The following is a 16866-nucleotide window of genomic DNA, read 5'->3' as shown; positions in this document are numbered from 1 at the left end:
GGCAAATTTTCTCAGGCTCGTAACTTTTGATGGCTAAGACTAAACTTGATGAAACTTATATATTTAAAATCAGCATTAAAATGCGATTCTTTTGATGTAGCTATTTATATCAAAATTCAATTTTTTAGAGTTTTGGTTACTATTGAGCCGGGTCGCTCCTTACTACAGTTCGTTACCACGAACTGTTTGATTCTGTAAGCAAAATGGAGAAAAGTTTGGGCGGCTCGTATTACATACAGAGGTGAGATGGCTATCAAAGGGGAATTGTCTTAAGCGTTTCATTGCGCTTTGGGATTCTACTGTTTCCTTTCTTGCTGACACACAACTTGGAGCGAAACTGCTTGCAAATAAATATGATGTGTTTTCCTTATCAGATATATTTGAAAAATTTAATTCACTTGATAAACAGCTCCAAGAAAACAATTCTGATCTGATATCTAGTAAAAGTGCTATTGCTGCTTTTCTAAGGAAACTACAGCTGTATAAGAATAATATCAGGCGTCGTGCATTTGAACAATTTCCCTGTTTGGCCTGTGTTAACAGCGATTTGCAAGATGAAAATCTTGCATTATACGGTGAATATTTGGAAAATATATATGAAGATATGCAAACTCGGGTTGGCGACTTACTCGTGATGGATATGCTGATTTGGGTTTCAATTCCTTTTGAAGTTAATGTTTCCGAAATAGACATATCTTTGCAAGAGCTCCTCAACAAAATACAAAGTGATGAAATAATGCATGCAAAATTCAAAGATAAAAAGTACAATATATAGAAAACAAATGATGTTGCTACAAAGTACCCTTTGCTCTGGGATAAGGCGCAGTTCTACATTATTGCTTTTCCTACATCTTATCTTGTTGAAGCGGCATTTAGTCGTGTTTCTCAAATGTTATCAAAAGATCGCAATAGACTTGAAATTATGAAAAGGGGTGATCTTCGACTATCATTAACATCAATAGAACCAAATATAGATAAACTCGCCGAGAAGAATCAACCACAGGGATCTCATTGAATAAACATGCCTTATCCTTTTTTTTAATCACACACTTAATTTCAACTCCTTTTTTATCCAGTTTACATAATGTTGAGTTGAATTAAACTGCCTGAGGAGCTCTACTCTCCATGAGCTTGTGTTGCTTGCCCATGGAAGAAACATTGTAATATTGTAGTTATTATCACAATAACAGTAATAATTATTATTATAATTATAGTAGAATATTTTATTTGTATTAAATTAGTTTTCATTTAAAAATAAAGCTTAATCGTATACTATATCTTTGATAATTAAAACCTTAAAATTTATATTAATGAAGAATAGAAAATTGTTCTTATAGATTAATAATATAAGTTGTTCTTCCGATATTGCTTTGTCACCTTTTTGAAAGTCCACATGCTCATAGTTTTTTTTTATTTATTTAGCTGAACATCCTCCTAAATGTTCCTTAAAAGCTTCACCTTAATACCCTTAGCTTGCGCAGTTGCAATAGTTGTGGTAGAACTAGTAGCAGTATGGGCATAGCACCTTTGGTTTCTTCAACATCCCCTTCAACACACTCTGACGTTAAAAGCTTGATGCATACCATCAACCATTCCTGAAGCATTTCTGATGCGTCCACTTGACAACCTGTGTGGGCATAGTGTGTTTCGATTTAGTTCCATACAGCTATAGAGGTAGTAATAGAGGTAGTTGCCCTCCGATCATTTTTGACTATTAAAAAGGGCACTATTTGACTATTTCAATTTTCAGTCGAACGAGCCTTTTTCGAAGTTTCCTCGACAGCAAATGGCCAACTCAAAATTTCTATCAGATACATTTCGGGAAAATACGAGGTTTGGGGGACGGGTATCCACCCTTACATCCCCTTGAATCTCAAAAAGAGCATATAAACTTCAGATTAGCAATCCAATAAGCCCCCTCAGAAGTTTATACGATCACCCTTTCTATATAAACCTTATATGCCCCCAAGGCATAACTTAAAACCCTTAGCCTGAGAGCTGTAGGGGGGGGGTCACCCTCAAATACATAATTTCCGGACCTTTCAACTACGTTACACAAAATGACTAGATCAAAATTTTGATTGGATGTGTTTGGGGAAATGCTGGGTGTGGTAGGGGAGTTAGTTGCCCTCCAATCACTTTTGACCATTAAACAAGAGCTAAGAGCTCATATGGCACTTGTGACGAGGCGAGAAGAGCTAAGAGCCAAGAGATCATATGGTATGAGCTCTAACAAAATTCTATGAATCAATAGATTGATTTAAAAAGGAAAATAAGAGGCTTAATGCGGGTCAGGATTTAAAACAAGAGCTCTGAGTCACGATGTCCTTCTAAATACCAAAATTCATTAAGATCCGATCACCCACTCGTAAGTTATAAATATCCAATTTTTTCTAGTTTTTCCTCTCCCTTTAGCCCCCCAGATGGTCGAATCTGGGAAAACGACTTTATCAAGTCAAATTGTGCAGCTCCCTGACACGCCTACCAATTTTCATCGTTCTAGCACGTCCAGAAGCACCAAACTCGCCAAATCACTGAACCCCTCCCCCCAACTCCCCCAAAGAGAGCAAATCCAGTACGATTCTGTCAATCACATATCAAGGACATTTGTTTATTCTATCCACCAAGCTTCATCCCGATTCCTCCACTCCAAGTGTTTTTCCAAGATTTCCCCCTCCGACTCCCCCCAATGTCAAAAGATCTGGTCAGGATTTGAAATAAGAGCTCTGAGACATGAATTCCTTCTAAAAATCAAATTTCATTAAGATCCGATCATCTAAGATAAAAATACCCCAATTTTCACGTTTTCCAAGAATTCCGGTTTCCCACTCCAACTCCCCCCAATGTCGCAGGATCTGATCGGAATTTAAAATTAGAACTTAAAAGCACAAGATCCTTCTAAATATCAAATTTCATTAAGATCTGGTCACCCTTTCGTAAGTTACAAATACCTCAATTTTCAAAACTAACCCCCCCCCCCAATTCCACTAAAGAGAGCAGATCCGGTCCGGTTATGTCAGTCACGTATCTTAGACAGGTTTCTATTCTTCCCATCCAGTTTCATCCTGATCTCACCGCTTTAAGTATTTTCTAAGATTTCCGGTCCCCCAACTGCCCCCCCCCAATTACGCTTGATCCGGTGGAGATTTAAAATAAGAGATCTGAGTTACGAGGTCCTTCTGAATATGAAGTTTCATGAAGATTCGATCACTCCTTCGTAAGTTAAAAATACGTCATTTTTTCTTATTTTTCAGAATTACCCCCCCCCCCCATAGAGCGGATCTGTTCCAATTATGTAAATCACGTATGTAAGACTTCTGCTTATTTTTCCCACCAACTTTCATCCCGATCCCTCCAATCTATGCGTTTTCCATGATTTTAGGTTCCCCCACCCCAAACTTCCCCCAATGTCATCAGATCTGGTCAGGATTTAAAATAAGAGCTTTGAGACACGATATCCTTCTAAATATCAAATTTCATTGAGATCCGATCACCCATTCGTTAGTTAAAAGTACCTCATTTTTTCTAATTTTTCAGAATTAACGCCTCCCCCAGCTACCCCAAAGAGAGCGGATCCGTTCCGGTTATGTCAATCATGTATCTAGGACTTGTGCTTTTTTTCCCACCAAGTTTCATCCCGATCCCTCCACTCTAAGTGTTTTCCAAGTTTTAGGTATTCCCCCTCCCAACACCCCCCCCCCCCCCAATGTCACCAGATTCGGTCGGGTTTAAAATAAGAGCTCTAAGGCACGATATCCTTCTAGATATCAAATTTCATTGATATCCGATCACCCGTTCGTAAGTTAAAAGTACCTCATTTTTTCTAATTTTTCATTAGTAAATCGTAAGTTAAAAATACCTCATTTTTTTCTAATTTTCAGAAATAACCCCCCGCAACTATCCCGAACAGAGCGGATCCGTTCTGTTTATGTCAATCATGTATCTAGAACTTGTGTTTATTTTTCCCACCAAGTTTCATCCCGATCCATCCACTCTAAGTGTTTTCCAAGTTTTAGGTTTCCCCCTCCCAACTCCCCCTCCCAATGTCACCAGATCCGGTCGGGATTTAAAATAAGAGCTCTAAAACACGATATCCTTCTAAACATCAAATTTCATTGAGATCTAATCACCCGTTCGTAAGTTAAAATACCTCATTTTTTCTAATTTTTCAGAATTACCCCCCCCCCCCAACTACCCCAAAGAGAGCGGATCCGTTCCGGTTATGTCAGTCATGTATCTAGGACTTGTGCTTAATATTCCCACCTAGTTTCATCCCGATCCCTCCACTCTAAGTTTTTTCCAAGTTTTAGGTTCCCCCTCCCAACTCCACCCCTCCAATGTCACCAGATCTGGTCGGGATTTAAAATAAGAGCTCTAAGACACCATATCCTTCTAAATATCAAATTTCATTGAGATCCGATCACCCGTTCGTAAGTTAAAAATACCTCATTTTTTAATTTTTCAGAATTACCCCCCCCCCAACCACCCTAAAGAGAGCGCATCCATTCCGGTTATGTCAATCATGTACCTAGGACTTGTGCTTATTTTCCCACCAAGTTCCACTCTCCACCAAGTTCCACTCCACATCCCGATCCTTCCACTCTAAGTGTTTTCCAAGATTTTAGGTTTCCCCCTCCCATATCCAATGTCACCAGATCCGGTCAGGATTTAAAATAACAGCTCTGAGACACGATATCCTTCCAAACATCAAATTTCATTAAGATCTGATCAACAGTTCGTAAGTTAAAAATACTTCAATTTTTCTATTTTTTCCGAATTAATCGGCCCCCCACTCCCCCCTCCAGATGGTCAAATCGGGAAAACGACTATTTCTAATTTAATCTGGTCTGGTCCCTGATACGCCTGCCAAATTTCATCGTCCTAGCTCACCTAGAAGTGCCTAAAGTAGCAAAACCGGGACCGACAGTTTTGTTTGAGAGTTCATACTGCAAACACCTTTTTGGATATAATCATTAATACAGTAAGACAATTGTTATTCTCTGGCTGGTCATTCAAGGTGTTAGCATCTCGCTAAAGTCAACCGTGCAAAACCTGTTTTTTGCATAAGATTATTGTTGATAGCAAGGAATGATCTAAGGTGATTTTAACTAGATCGTAATTATTGATTTATTTAATGATGGCGAGCGTCAGCAAAAAGGATTTTGAGGACTTTAAAGTTAGCATTAATGCCAAGCTGATGAAACTTGATATAATTTTGGCAAACCAAAACGAATTGTCACTGAAGTTTGTGAGTTTGAAAGCTGATATTGAAGTCATAAAATCGGATGGAATAGAACGTGGCAATAGGATTCGTGAACTTGAAAGTCAATTGAATGCTCATAAAGCTTCCTGCGAATTACTTTCGAAAGAACTATTGCTAATTGACTTAAAAAGCAGAAAAAAAACCTATCATTCATGGTCTACGAAACGAAAAGGGTAACCAAACCCTGGAATCTAACGTGAAATCATGGATCAGTGATACTTTGGGAATTTCTAGCCCTATTACAATTGACAATTTGTATAGACTGGGGTCTAAAACAAGCAATAACATTACCACTAGGCGAGGCTCATCGAAAACTGAGACGTTAAAACCAGTTTTTCTTTCCCTTAGCAACGACAAAGATGTGCAATTAATTATGCGTAATGTGGGGAAGCTTAAAGGGTCCGGAGCTCGCGTTGTGTCTGATCTTCCTCCCAAACTTAACGATATCAGGAACAACCTCCTTGCTAAGGCTAAAGGTCTGCGCGAAGCTGGAAAATGGGAGTCCTCCAGGATCAAACAAAAGGGAGCGGATCTATGGTTAGAAGTATGTCACCTGAACTCTGATAAGTGGATAAAATACGATGACCAACATGAAGCTTAATAGTTATTATTGAACTCCAGTGAAGATTATAATGATTATTTAAAATGTCTATTATTCCTTTTAAGTGACAACAGTTGAAAGTTCTTCTTTTTTCTTTTCTTTTTTTTTTTTGATGGGGTTTTGTCGAGATAAGTGATGATTTTTGCTGCTAGTATGGGTTATATTTTAATTTGTAGGGAAATATGTATGTGTATGTGTATATATGGGTATATATATATGTGTATGTATATGTATATATATATATATATATATATATATATATATATATATATATATATATATATATATATATATATATATATATATATATATATATATTTGTTTCTTTTTTTTCTTGTCGTCATCATGGTTTGTTTAAAATTTAAATACAATCTAGCCGTAATAATCATGGTCCTTTTTTTGTCTTTTGTTGTCTTCTTTTTCTTTTTCTTTCGTTATTTTCGAGTTCTCACTGGTTCAGTTGTTTTTGCTACTTTAAGACTCAGACGGTATGCATTTTGCGAAAGTTTCTGTTAGTTCGGATCATAATTCTGATTTTGCACATTGGAAGATAATTGCATTGGGGATAGACTGAGATACCTTGAGTCTAACCCTTTTGATTTTTCCATATTCCAGAGCCATGGTAAATTTTCAGGAAATAAGATAAATGACGGTGGGCTAATTAACTTTCCAAATTGTAAATATAAATTACCTTCCGAAGTTTCTGATCTTCCCAGTACCGGTGTTGTGAGAACAGGATTTTTAAATTGTAGGGGTTTTTTTTAGTTCACAGGATGATCTTATTGATGTAGTTCATAAATTATCTTGTCATGTCGTTGGATTGGAGACTTTTCTTACAGACCTGACTCCTCAGGTTGTTTTTCCTGGATATCAATTTATTTTTAAAAACCGATTGACTAGGCGCCAAGGTGGTTTAGCAGTAATAGTTAAAGAAGGTATCTCTTTTCGACGCATTGCAAATCTGGAAGGTTCTAATGAGGAAATGCTTTTTGAAGTAATGGTGAAGGAAATTAGTCTTGGAAAAAACGATGTTTTTTTTTGCGTAGTATACCGACCGCCTTCTTCTCCAGTCAAATCTTTCCTCTCTGAACTCCATGATTTTTTGCATCAACCCCATTTTCAATATAAAGATGTAATCCTTTCCGGAGATTTCAATATTGACCTTCTAGAAGCTTCAAATGAATCTTCTGTTGAGTTATTGTCTTCTTGCTTTTCTGCGTGTCTGCTTCCTACTTGCCTGATACCTACAAGAATTTCACCTAGTTCTGCTTCTCTCATTGATAATATTTTTACATCTTTACCTATACAAGCAAATTTTGCTGTTTTAAGTGATATATCGGATCATTTCCTGCTGGTTTCAGATTTAGCTTTTACTTATAAAATACCACAGGTAAGTAAGGAACGTCAAGGACGGTTAATAAATAAAATAACATTAAAGCACCTGAATGAAAGCCTTGGACTATTGGATTGGCAGGAGGTAATATCCACGGAGGATACAGATATGGCAACTGATAATTTTCTAAGAAATTTCAATTGCTGCCTTGATTCTAGTTGCCCATTTGTTACAATTAAAATTTGCAGAGAAAAATTTCCTATAAGGCCATGGATAACGTCTGGAATTTTGATATCAGTTAAGAAAAAAAAATCAGTTATTTAAAAAGCAGTTAAAGAATCCAACTGATTGTAATATTAAAAATTTTAGAATTTTCAAAAATAAATTAACCACAATGATACGTTTGTCGAAACAATTGTATTATAAAAAGTCTTTCGAAGAAGCTCAAAATTCTCCCTGCAAAACGTGGTCTTTAATTAATTATTTTATAAAAAAAGAAAGTAAGTCTAATTTTCCTGAAGTTATTAGTTTAAAGGATGGTTCGACTACTAATAAATCGGAGAAAGTGGCTGATATTTTGAATACTTATTTTGCTAAAATAGGAGAGAAAATTGTTTCATCAGTAATGAACCAGTTTGATTCACGTAGTAATAAACATTTTTCTTCATACCTTCCATCTCCTCAAAGTAATTCAATTTTTCTTAGGCCTATTTCTCATTCTGAAATAACAAAAATAGTGTGTGATCTAAATCCAGGTAATTCAGCGGGAATTGACGGGTCTAGTTCTAAAATAGTTAAAGAAATACTGTCTGCAATAATATTACCATTACAGCATATAATTAATATTTCATTTAAAACTGGAGTTTTCCCATCTACTTTTAAAGAAGTGCGGATAGTTCCGCTTCACAAAGGTGACTCTCCTGAAAATCCATCAAATTACCGCCCTATTTCTATTTTGTCAGCATTTTCTAAAATACTTGAGAAGGCAATTTATAAGAGGTTTTATGACTTTCTTAAATCGTCTAATTTCTTCACAAATTTCCAGTTTGGTTTCCGGTCTGGACAAAACACTGAACATGCTATCGTTGCTCTCATCCAATATATTCATGAATGCTTAGATAGAGGTGAAATCCCAGCAACAATATATTTAGATTTAAAAAAAGCATTCGATACAATATCCCATTGTATTCTTTTTAGTAAATTGGATAATTGTGGTGTGCGTGGACCGGCGTTGGATCTAGTTAAATCTTATCTTGATAAGAGAAAGCAACGATTAGATGGAGGCAATTTACTCTCTTCACCTGTACATCGGTCTTCGAAGGTTGGGGTACCTCAGGGCTCTGTCCTAGGTCCTCTCCTTTTTTTAATTTATATAAATGATTTTCACCGCGCTTTTACATCCCCGTGTCTCAACACACATTTTGCTGATGATACGGCAGTTTCAATTTCTGAAAAGAATGACGAGGAGTTGGAGACAAAACTGAATACTGCATTTTCTAATGTTCTTGATTGGTGTTCTTCAAATTTTATTGCTTTGAATGTATCAAAAACAAATTTCATAATTTACGGCAGAAAGTCAAATATCTGCCCTCGTATTACCCGAGTTACTTCTTCAAAGTATCTATTATCAATATCTCGGGTGAAAATGACAAAGTACCTTGGACTTGTGATTGACGAAAGCTTATCTTTTAAAACACACATTCAAAATCTACGATTAAAAATTTCAAGGTATGTTGGTTTAATGCGAAGGTTAAAGCTTTGTTTGCCCTACTCTGCTTTACGAAGTATTTATTTTGCTCTGATTCAGACTAATATTAATTATTGTTCTCTAGTATATTTATCGACATTTAAAAGCCATATTAAACCAATACAGATTTTTACAAAATAAAGCCTTAAGAATCCTTAAACTTTTTATTCCATCACCTATTGAACTTCCAAATAAGTCTTCTACTGCATCTTTATATACTTATCTAGATATACTTCCAGTCTCTCAACAATTTGCTTTTGGAGCAATTCTTTTCAAAATCAATTATGACATTAAGAAATTACCGCCATATACCTCCATCAAAGTTTGTTCTCCCAATCACAAGATTTACATAATTATAACACTCGACAAAAAAAGGATATCTACATTGACAAGTATAATACTGAGAGATCTAAATTCGCTCCGTTTGTGTCAATAGCTCGGTGCTGGGATGATCACAAGGCTCTTATTGATAAATTTTCCTCTATCCATTTAATAAAAAGGAAACTTAAATTTGATTTAGTTCAGGATTATTTTTAATTAAGTATCTTTTTAGTAAGGCAAAGTTTTTGTATGGTTCGTTGCTCTGGGTGATTATGGGCCTCTCAGCTATCTTCCAGTATTAATTTATATTTAATAATATTACATTCTTAATTTCTTCAATAGTATTGAATGATCCTGAGCTAGCAGCTACTTTCATATTATTGTTGTGTTATTGTATCTTTGCCGTCATGTTTATCTTTGTATTGTAGTGTGTTATTATTTTATCTTTGTCTAGCCCTAGTTTTTCGAGCTTGTCTCCCCATGGGCCTATGTCATATATATATATATATATATATATATATATATATATATATATATATATATATATATATATATATATATATATATATATATATATATATATATATATATATATATATATATATATATATATATATATATATATATATATATATATATATATATATTGACAGAATTTGCGATTGCTATGTCACTTGGTTAATACCAAGTGCCATAAAAAGGGCACTTGCCACTTCAATTTACAACCTAATACGCCCTTTTAGAAGTTTCTACGACAACAACTGGCCTTATATATATATATATATATATATATATATATATATATATATATATATATATATATATATATATATATATATATATATATATATATATATATATATATATATATATATATATATATATATATATATATATATATATATATATATATATATATATATATATATATATATATATATATATATATATATATATATATATATATATATATATATATATATATATATATATATATATATATATATATATATATATATATATATATATATATATATATATATATATATATATATATATACACGTATGTGCGATTAATAAATAAATGAACTTGACAGACAGACCGAGAGACCGACAGAATTTGCGATTGCTATGTCACTTGGTTAATACCAAGTGCCATAAAAAGGGCACTAGCCACTTCAATTTACAACCTAATACGCCCTTTTAGAAATTTCTACGACAACAACTGGCCATCTCAAAATTATCAGATACATTTCGGAAAAATACGAGGTGTGTATTCACCCTCCGATCACTCTGAATTTTAAAGAGGGCACTAGAACTTTTGATTACCAATCCAAGGAGCCCCCTCCTAAGTTTATCCGATCACCCTTTCTATATCAGCCTTATATGCCCCCAAGGCACAACTTATAACCCTTACCATGAAGGTTCTGGAGGGGGGGTTGTCATCCTCAAATACATAATATCCGGGTCTTTCAACCATATTGAACAAAATGCTATCTTAAAATTTTGATTGAATGTGTTTGGATATAGTGGGCGTGGGAAGGGGTTAGTTGCCCTCCAATCACTTTCGACTATTAAAAAGGGCACTAGCCCTTTCAATTTCCAATCGAACGAGCTCTTTTCGAAGTTTTTACGACAACTTCTTCGATACGAAGTGCCCTGGTCTAAACAATATTAAAAGACAAAAAAAATTATCAAATTCATAAATAATACATTGTGCCCAAATCGCTCTTTACTTCGGCAAACTTCAGTTTGATTCACTCATTTAGTGTCTTCTAGGATACTCTTAGGCGTCTAAGGACACTCTTAGTATCGCTAGGATACTAAAATCTTCTAGTTGAATTAAAGAATAAAAGTAGCAACGATTGACACAATTCTTTTCTAGAATAGAAAATAATTTTTTTGTCATATTTACAATGGGATTACGTGTCTTGTAAAATCAAATAAATCAGGAATATAGCCTTCGAATATATAAAAACAGTAAGGTATATAACAATAGAGCTAGAAGATACCAAATCAGACATAAATAGCGAAAACGGTCATGCGCGTCATAGTGACCGCAATAGTATTGACTTGGTATAGAGCGATATATCTCCCACATCGGTGAGTATTATTATACATTTTTCTTTTACAACAAATAATAGTAAGGGCAACCTTAAAAGGGCAACCTAAAAGGCTTGAAAGGGCAACCTAGTTAAGAAAGAATCCTAGCCCATACTAACCTAAATTTGAAAAAAAAAAATTACAATATGTTTTTTTCCGAAAAATTAAACCTAGTTAAGAACAAACCCTAGCCCATACTAACCAAAAAAAAAAAACATTTTGAAAAGTGTTTTTCCGAAAAATGAAACCTAGTTAAGAACTAGCCCTAGCCCGTACTGTTTTGAAAAATGTTTTTCGGAAAATTAACCTAGTTAGGATTTGCCCCGGTTTGTCTTTTGGTTTTATGAAATACATATCGCAGAAACATATTTTTTTTTAGCAAAGGCATGGTAAGCATTGATGACCATATCTATGTCAAAATCCCAAACCCAAGAATCAGAACTATCGTTTTCAATGCATGTTGTGACTCCGCTGTCGCTTATCTTCTAATCCCATTTTTCTTTCTTTTTCATTTTGGATTTTCATTACTTCAGACAATTTGCCAATACCCTGAATCTTTTTTTCCAAAATTAAGGCTCTTAGCAAATTTTCTCAAAGTTCTGACCAATCTCGATCGTTTTTTATGCAAGAATATCCCAAGATACCAATTTTCTCCCCAAAACACGGAACCGTTTTCAAGAAAAAATACATAAATAAATATATATACAATTATTGCTCGTTTATAAAAATAGTAGAGCAATTGAAACAAGCTTTTATTTCTAAACATCCCGAAACTTGGGCAAAATTTTATTTATTTGTGCATCTTTTTTTTTAATTTATGCCTCTCTCCTGTTTCGTGGCTTCCAATCTAAGGAAACTTATAAAACAAGACTTTAATGAATAAAGTCTTGCTCATTACTTCTTCCACTTCTACTTTTACTACTACTACTACTATTGCAACTACTACTAAAACTACTGCTACTATTGCTTCTTCCACTTCTAATTTTCTTACTACTACTACAACTACTACTACAACTACTACTACTACAACTAGTACTACTACTACTAAAACTACTGCTACTACTACTACTGCTACGACTACTACTACTACAACTAAAACTACTACTAAAACTACTACTACTACTACTACTACTACTACTACTACTGTTACTACTACCATTACTTCTTCTACTACTAATACTACTACAAAAGTATTACTTTTACTAATACTACTTCCCTTTTCAACAACTTTTCTACTACAAGAAGCAAAGTAGAAGTAGTAGGAGTAGCAGTAGTAATACTAAAACTATTAGCTTTGAAATAAAACAACTATATTTCTTTAAATATAATAAAAACTTACTCATCAAGATCGATATTTAAAGCCTTATGGGGATCATCATGAGGACGTGGGTCCTGCTCATCATCCGAAGGCAGTGCTCCATCAGGAACCTCTTCCATCCGAACAATCTCGTGCGCAACATGTTGAACCTCTTCATCAGATTCTTGATCTATAAACACAATTACTAAAAATACAGCTCAATTTTTTTTTATTTTTATCGATCAATAAAATTACGCTCCTTTTTAGAAAATTAGGCAGGACCCAAAATATAGTCGCGCCTGTTGAGCATACAATTACGCTCCTGATTTAATAATTAGGCATGAACCACGATATATCACACCAGTTGAGCGTAAAAGAATTTTTCTTCTAAAAATTAGGCAAGAAAATTATAGTTATACCTGTTGAGGGTAAAAACACAACCCTTACTTATAAATTAGGCAAGAGCCATAGTACAGCCACACCTGTTGAAAGTAAAATTACGCTTCTTATTTAAAAGTTATTTTAAATTTTTTCCACAAAATAAGTTTTTCTAAGAAAAGTAAAAAGCTCCATTAAACCTAAAATGAGCAAAAATAAAGTCAAATAATCCTCCAAATGTAAAACTACCACAAATCACCATCAATAAATCAATGAAACATAAAACGAGCAGAAATTACAATGAATAACCGAGTCAAACTCAAAACCAACTGAAATTAACATGAGTAGCGCAAACAACCCCCCACGCCTTCTCATAACCAGAACATAATACACTTTACTGAAAACAAAATACATTTTAAATGTTTTTACTTTTTCTGCTTTAGTAAATAAAAAATACTGAAACTTTAAGGAATAAATATCAGAATATATATATATATATATCAAACTGAAAACACACGGTCATTTGTTTTTGCTTTGCGCTGGTCTAAAAAAAAAAAAGTGTACCACGTCACTCTTTACTTCACGTGTGTACTACAGAGGTGGGAAATTGGAACGAAGAATGTGTTCCTAAGTAGGTTTGATATTTTAATTATTTTAATGTATTTGGACATATTTTGTTCAGTTACATTTTTAACCCTTATCGTTACTTTGTTTAATTTATTGAAGCATTTTTGCAATTTCGTTATGTATCATCTGCTCATAAACAGTAAATGTATTCCATATACTCCTTTACTCTACATTGTATATATCTTCTCATCTACTTTTCTTAGTTGATTTTAACATCATACCTCTACTACAAAAATGGCCAATTGAAATGGGAAGAACTTGGTTTAAAAGGCGTACATCAATTTATTCCTGAGCATTATCTACAAATATTATAGGCTTTTTCTGGCGAACAAATTGTTGATCAACAATAATTTTCACGAGAATAAAAGTTTTTAAAATTGCTGGAAATAAACGTCAACATTTTCAAAATCAATTGAACATAATGTTTTTAGTATTTTCCTTTAATTGTATTTATAGTAAATGTAATTGTACAAAGACGACGATTTTAAATTCAAATTGAATGGAATACGTACATAATTAAATAATTAATAAACGTAAATAATTAAAACGTAGTAATTAAAATTAAAACAATTAATAAGTAATAAAAGTAATAATGAAAATAATTCAAAAGTAAATAATTAATATAACTTACAAATAAACATGCACACTGGAATTTATTTTGGTACTGAAAAACTTGCTGTCCCCCTCCTCACCAAATTACGCACAAGAAACATTACTACCACTGGAGCAATCCGTAATTTTACTGTATACACTGGTTTAACCACAATTTGGTCGTAAATTTAAAAATGTCAATTCTGCCTCTTTTTAGTAGTGCATTAGGAATTTATGGCCACCGCTCCTTTGTAAACCCAAAATTTAAAGGGAAAATAGCCTTACGTCTTACCTTACTCTTTTGGAAAAAATTTGCCTTACCTATTTGTGGGAAAAAGGGAAAATTTGCCTTATCTTTTTGAGAAAGCAAAAAATTTACATTACCCATTTGAAAAAATTTGCCACTTTTTTGCGAAAAGGGTCAATTTGCCTTATCTATTTGAGAAAAGGGAAAATTTGGAAATTTTTTGGAAATAGGCAAAATTTGCCTTACCTGTTTGAGAATAGGAAAAATTTCCCTTACCTTTTTGAGAAATGGGAAAATTTGCCTTACTTTTTTGGGAAAAGGGAAGATTTGCCTCATCTATTTGGGAAAAGGTAAAGTTTACCATAATAATTTGGAAAAAGGGAAAATTTGCTTTACCTATTTGAGAAAAGGGAAAACTTCCCGTATCCATTTGAGAAAAGGGAAAATGTGCCTTACCTTTTAGGAAAAGGAAAGATTTTCCTTACCTTTTTTATGAAATCGCTTCTTTTTCTTCTTCTTTTCAGGCCTGGAGCGTTTATCATTGGTTTTGTATTTATCCAATGATTTATATTTGTCAGTGGATACTGTCAGCGGAATATCCAAATCCAAATTAACAACAGGTACCTCTTGTAACAGTTTTGAGGAGCTGGTCATTACCCCTTTTAAGTAATGAGGGTTGTTCGACTGCTCAAATCGACGAGCTTCCCGTCTCTAGAAATAGAAGAAAAGATTTAAATAATTTATATTTTTATTTATTTTGTTATATATCATGAAAAGAGAAATCACCAATGCAACAGCACAAACACACACAAAAAAAAAAAAAAAAAAAAAAAAAAAAAAAAAAAAAAAAAAAAAAAAAGAGACAGAAGGAGAAAAGGAAGACTGTTTTCCTAAATTAGTGATTAATATAGACCAGCACTTGAATGAGGCCTTAACCCTACTCATCCATACAATCACATAGGTCAAACAGCTTAGCCACACACAATCAACCATAAACAATAATCCATGGACAGGCAGTCATGTCGTCAATAAGTATAAGTCGTCATTTACCAAACAATAGAAAAAATAATATAGACAAATAATTCAGAGGCAACACCCAACATAAGGGCTCATCAGGAGAATACACTGGCCTATATAGGGTTTCGCCACTCTAAATTCTCTACCCAGCACAGTGTTGTGGCTACCACAGAATATCCATGGCATCCCCGCGTCAGGTATCACCCCCAAAATATATGCCTATGAAAGAAAAAAAAACAGCAAATGTAAAACAACCAAGTAAAACTAAAACAAGCTTATCCTGTTAATATATCCCTCCCTTTAGCAGCAATAGGTAAACTAAATATTATAATTTACCAAATCACAAATATTAACACATTGCAAAAAACCTGAGTGAACTAAACAATTATAGAATTCATCTTTACCATGTGGCTAATTTTTAAGAAAATCCGCTTAATTAGAAACACAATTCAAAATAAATGGCGCTGCGACAACATTTCTCGAACCTCCGAAATTAGTTGAAAATTTCTTTAAGTATTTCTAGATAATTCTTTTGATATTCATTTAAAAGTTCGTTATAATGAAAACTAAATTTTTTAAATTTCCAAGTTAATTTATTTGCAGAAAAACCTCTTGATATCAATTTTTGGCTTAAGATTTTACATCTATTTTTAAAATCAATATAATTACTACAAATCCTTGCATAACGAATTAACTGTGAGAAAAACGCTGAATATGTGATATTTGAGTGTATATTAATTTTAGGGAATGGGAAACTAATCACTTCAAAATCAAAATCATCCGTTTTATTATACATTTTAAAACTTAATTTATTATTATCGCAAATATTAATATTTAAATCTAAGAAATGATCTTCATGACCAGCGCCATGACTAGGCTCAAGAATAAGCTCTGATGTATATATATATATATATATATATATATATATATATATATATATATATATATATATATATATATATATATATATATATATATATATATATATATATATATATATATAATGTAATTAATATAGTAATAATTTATTATTACTGTCTGTACATAATAAAGAAGATTAATAAGAAGATTATGAAAAAAAAGGACAATTCTACTGCAGCGGTCAGCAAATCTACGTGACAGTTCATCCATTTTTTGACAAACTTCAAAAGCACCGCACCGTCGGGAAATGCAACTGTTACCCCTGGTTCCCACTGCTGCGATTTTGCGCAACATCCTGCGACATGCGACAAATGAAACAAATCGTGCGACAGACGACGTAAAACCATCCGTTTTACTGCAATGTCAGATGCGTTGAATAATTTCAACTCATACAACAAATCGCATGCGTTGTTGTGATTA

The 16866-nt window shown here is 33.4% G+C and overlaps 1 protein-coding gene across 1 annotated transcript in view; it reads right to left on the bottom strand.

Annotated features, from left to right (window-relative positions):
- LOC136039557 (AP-3 complex subunit delta-1-like) overlaps positions 1 to 16866 on the bottom strand; it is a 206770-nt gene that overhangs the window by 86276 nt on the left and 103628 nt on the right. The window contains exons 14-15 of the mRNA XM_065723397.1: positions 14994 to 15219; positions 12708 to 12855 (exon numbers count right to left, since the gene is read on the bottom strand). Coding sequence (XP_065579469.1) covers positions 12708 to 12855; positions 14994 to 15219 — 374 coding nt within the window. The remainder of the gene's footprint in view (positions 1 to 12707; positions 12856 to 14993; positions 15220 to 16866) is intronic.

The sequence above is a fragment of the Artemia franciscana genome, chromosome 19, assembly GCF_032884065.1.
Source record: "Artemia franciscana chromosome 19, ASM3288406v1, whole genome shotgun sequence".
NCBI lineage: Eukaryota > Metazoa > Arthropoda > Branchiopoda > Anostraca > Artemiidae > Artemia > Artemia franciscana.
This window is presented reverse-complemented; position numbering and strand designations above follow the sequence as displayed.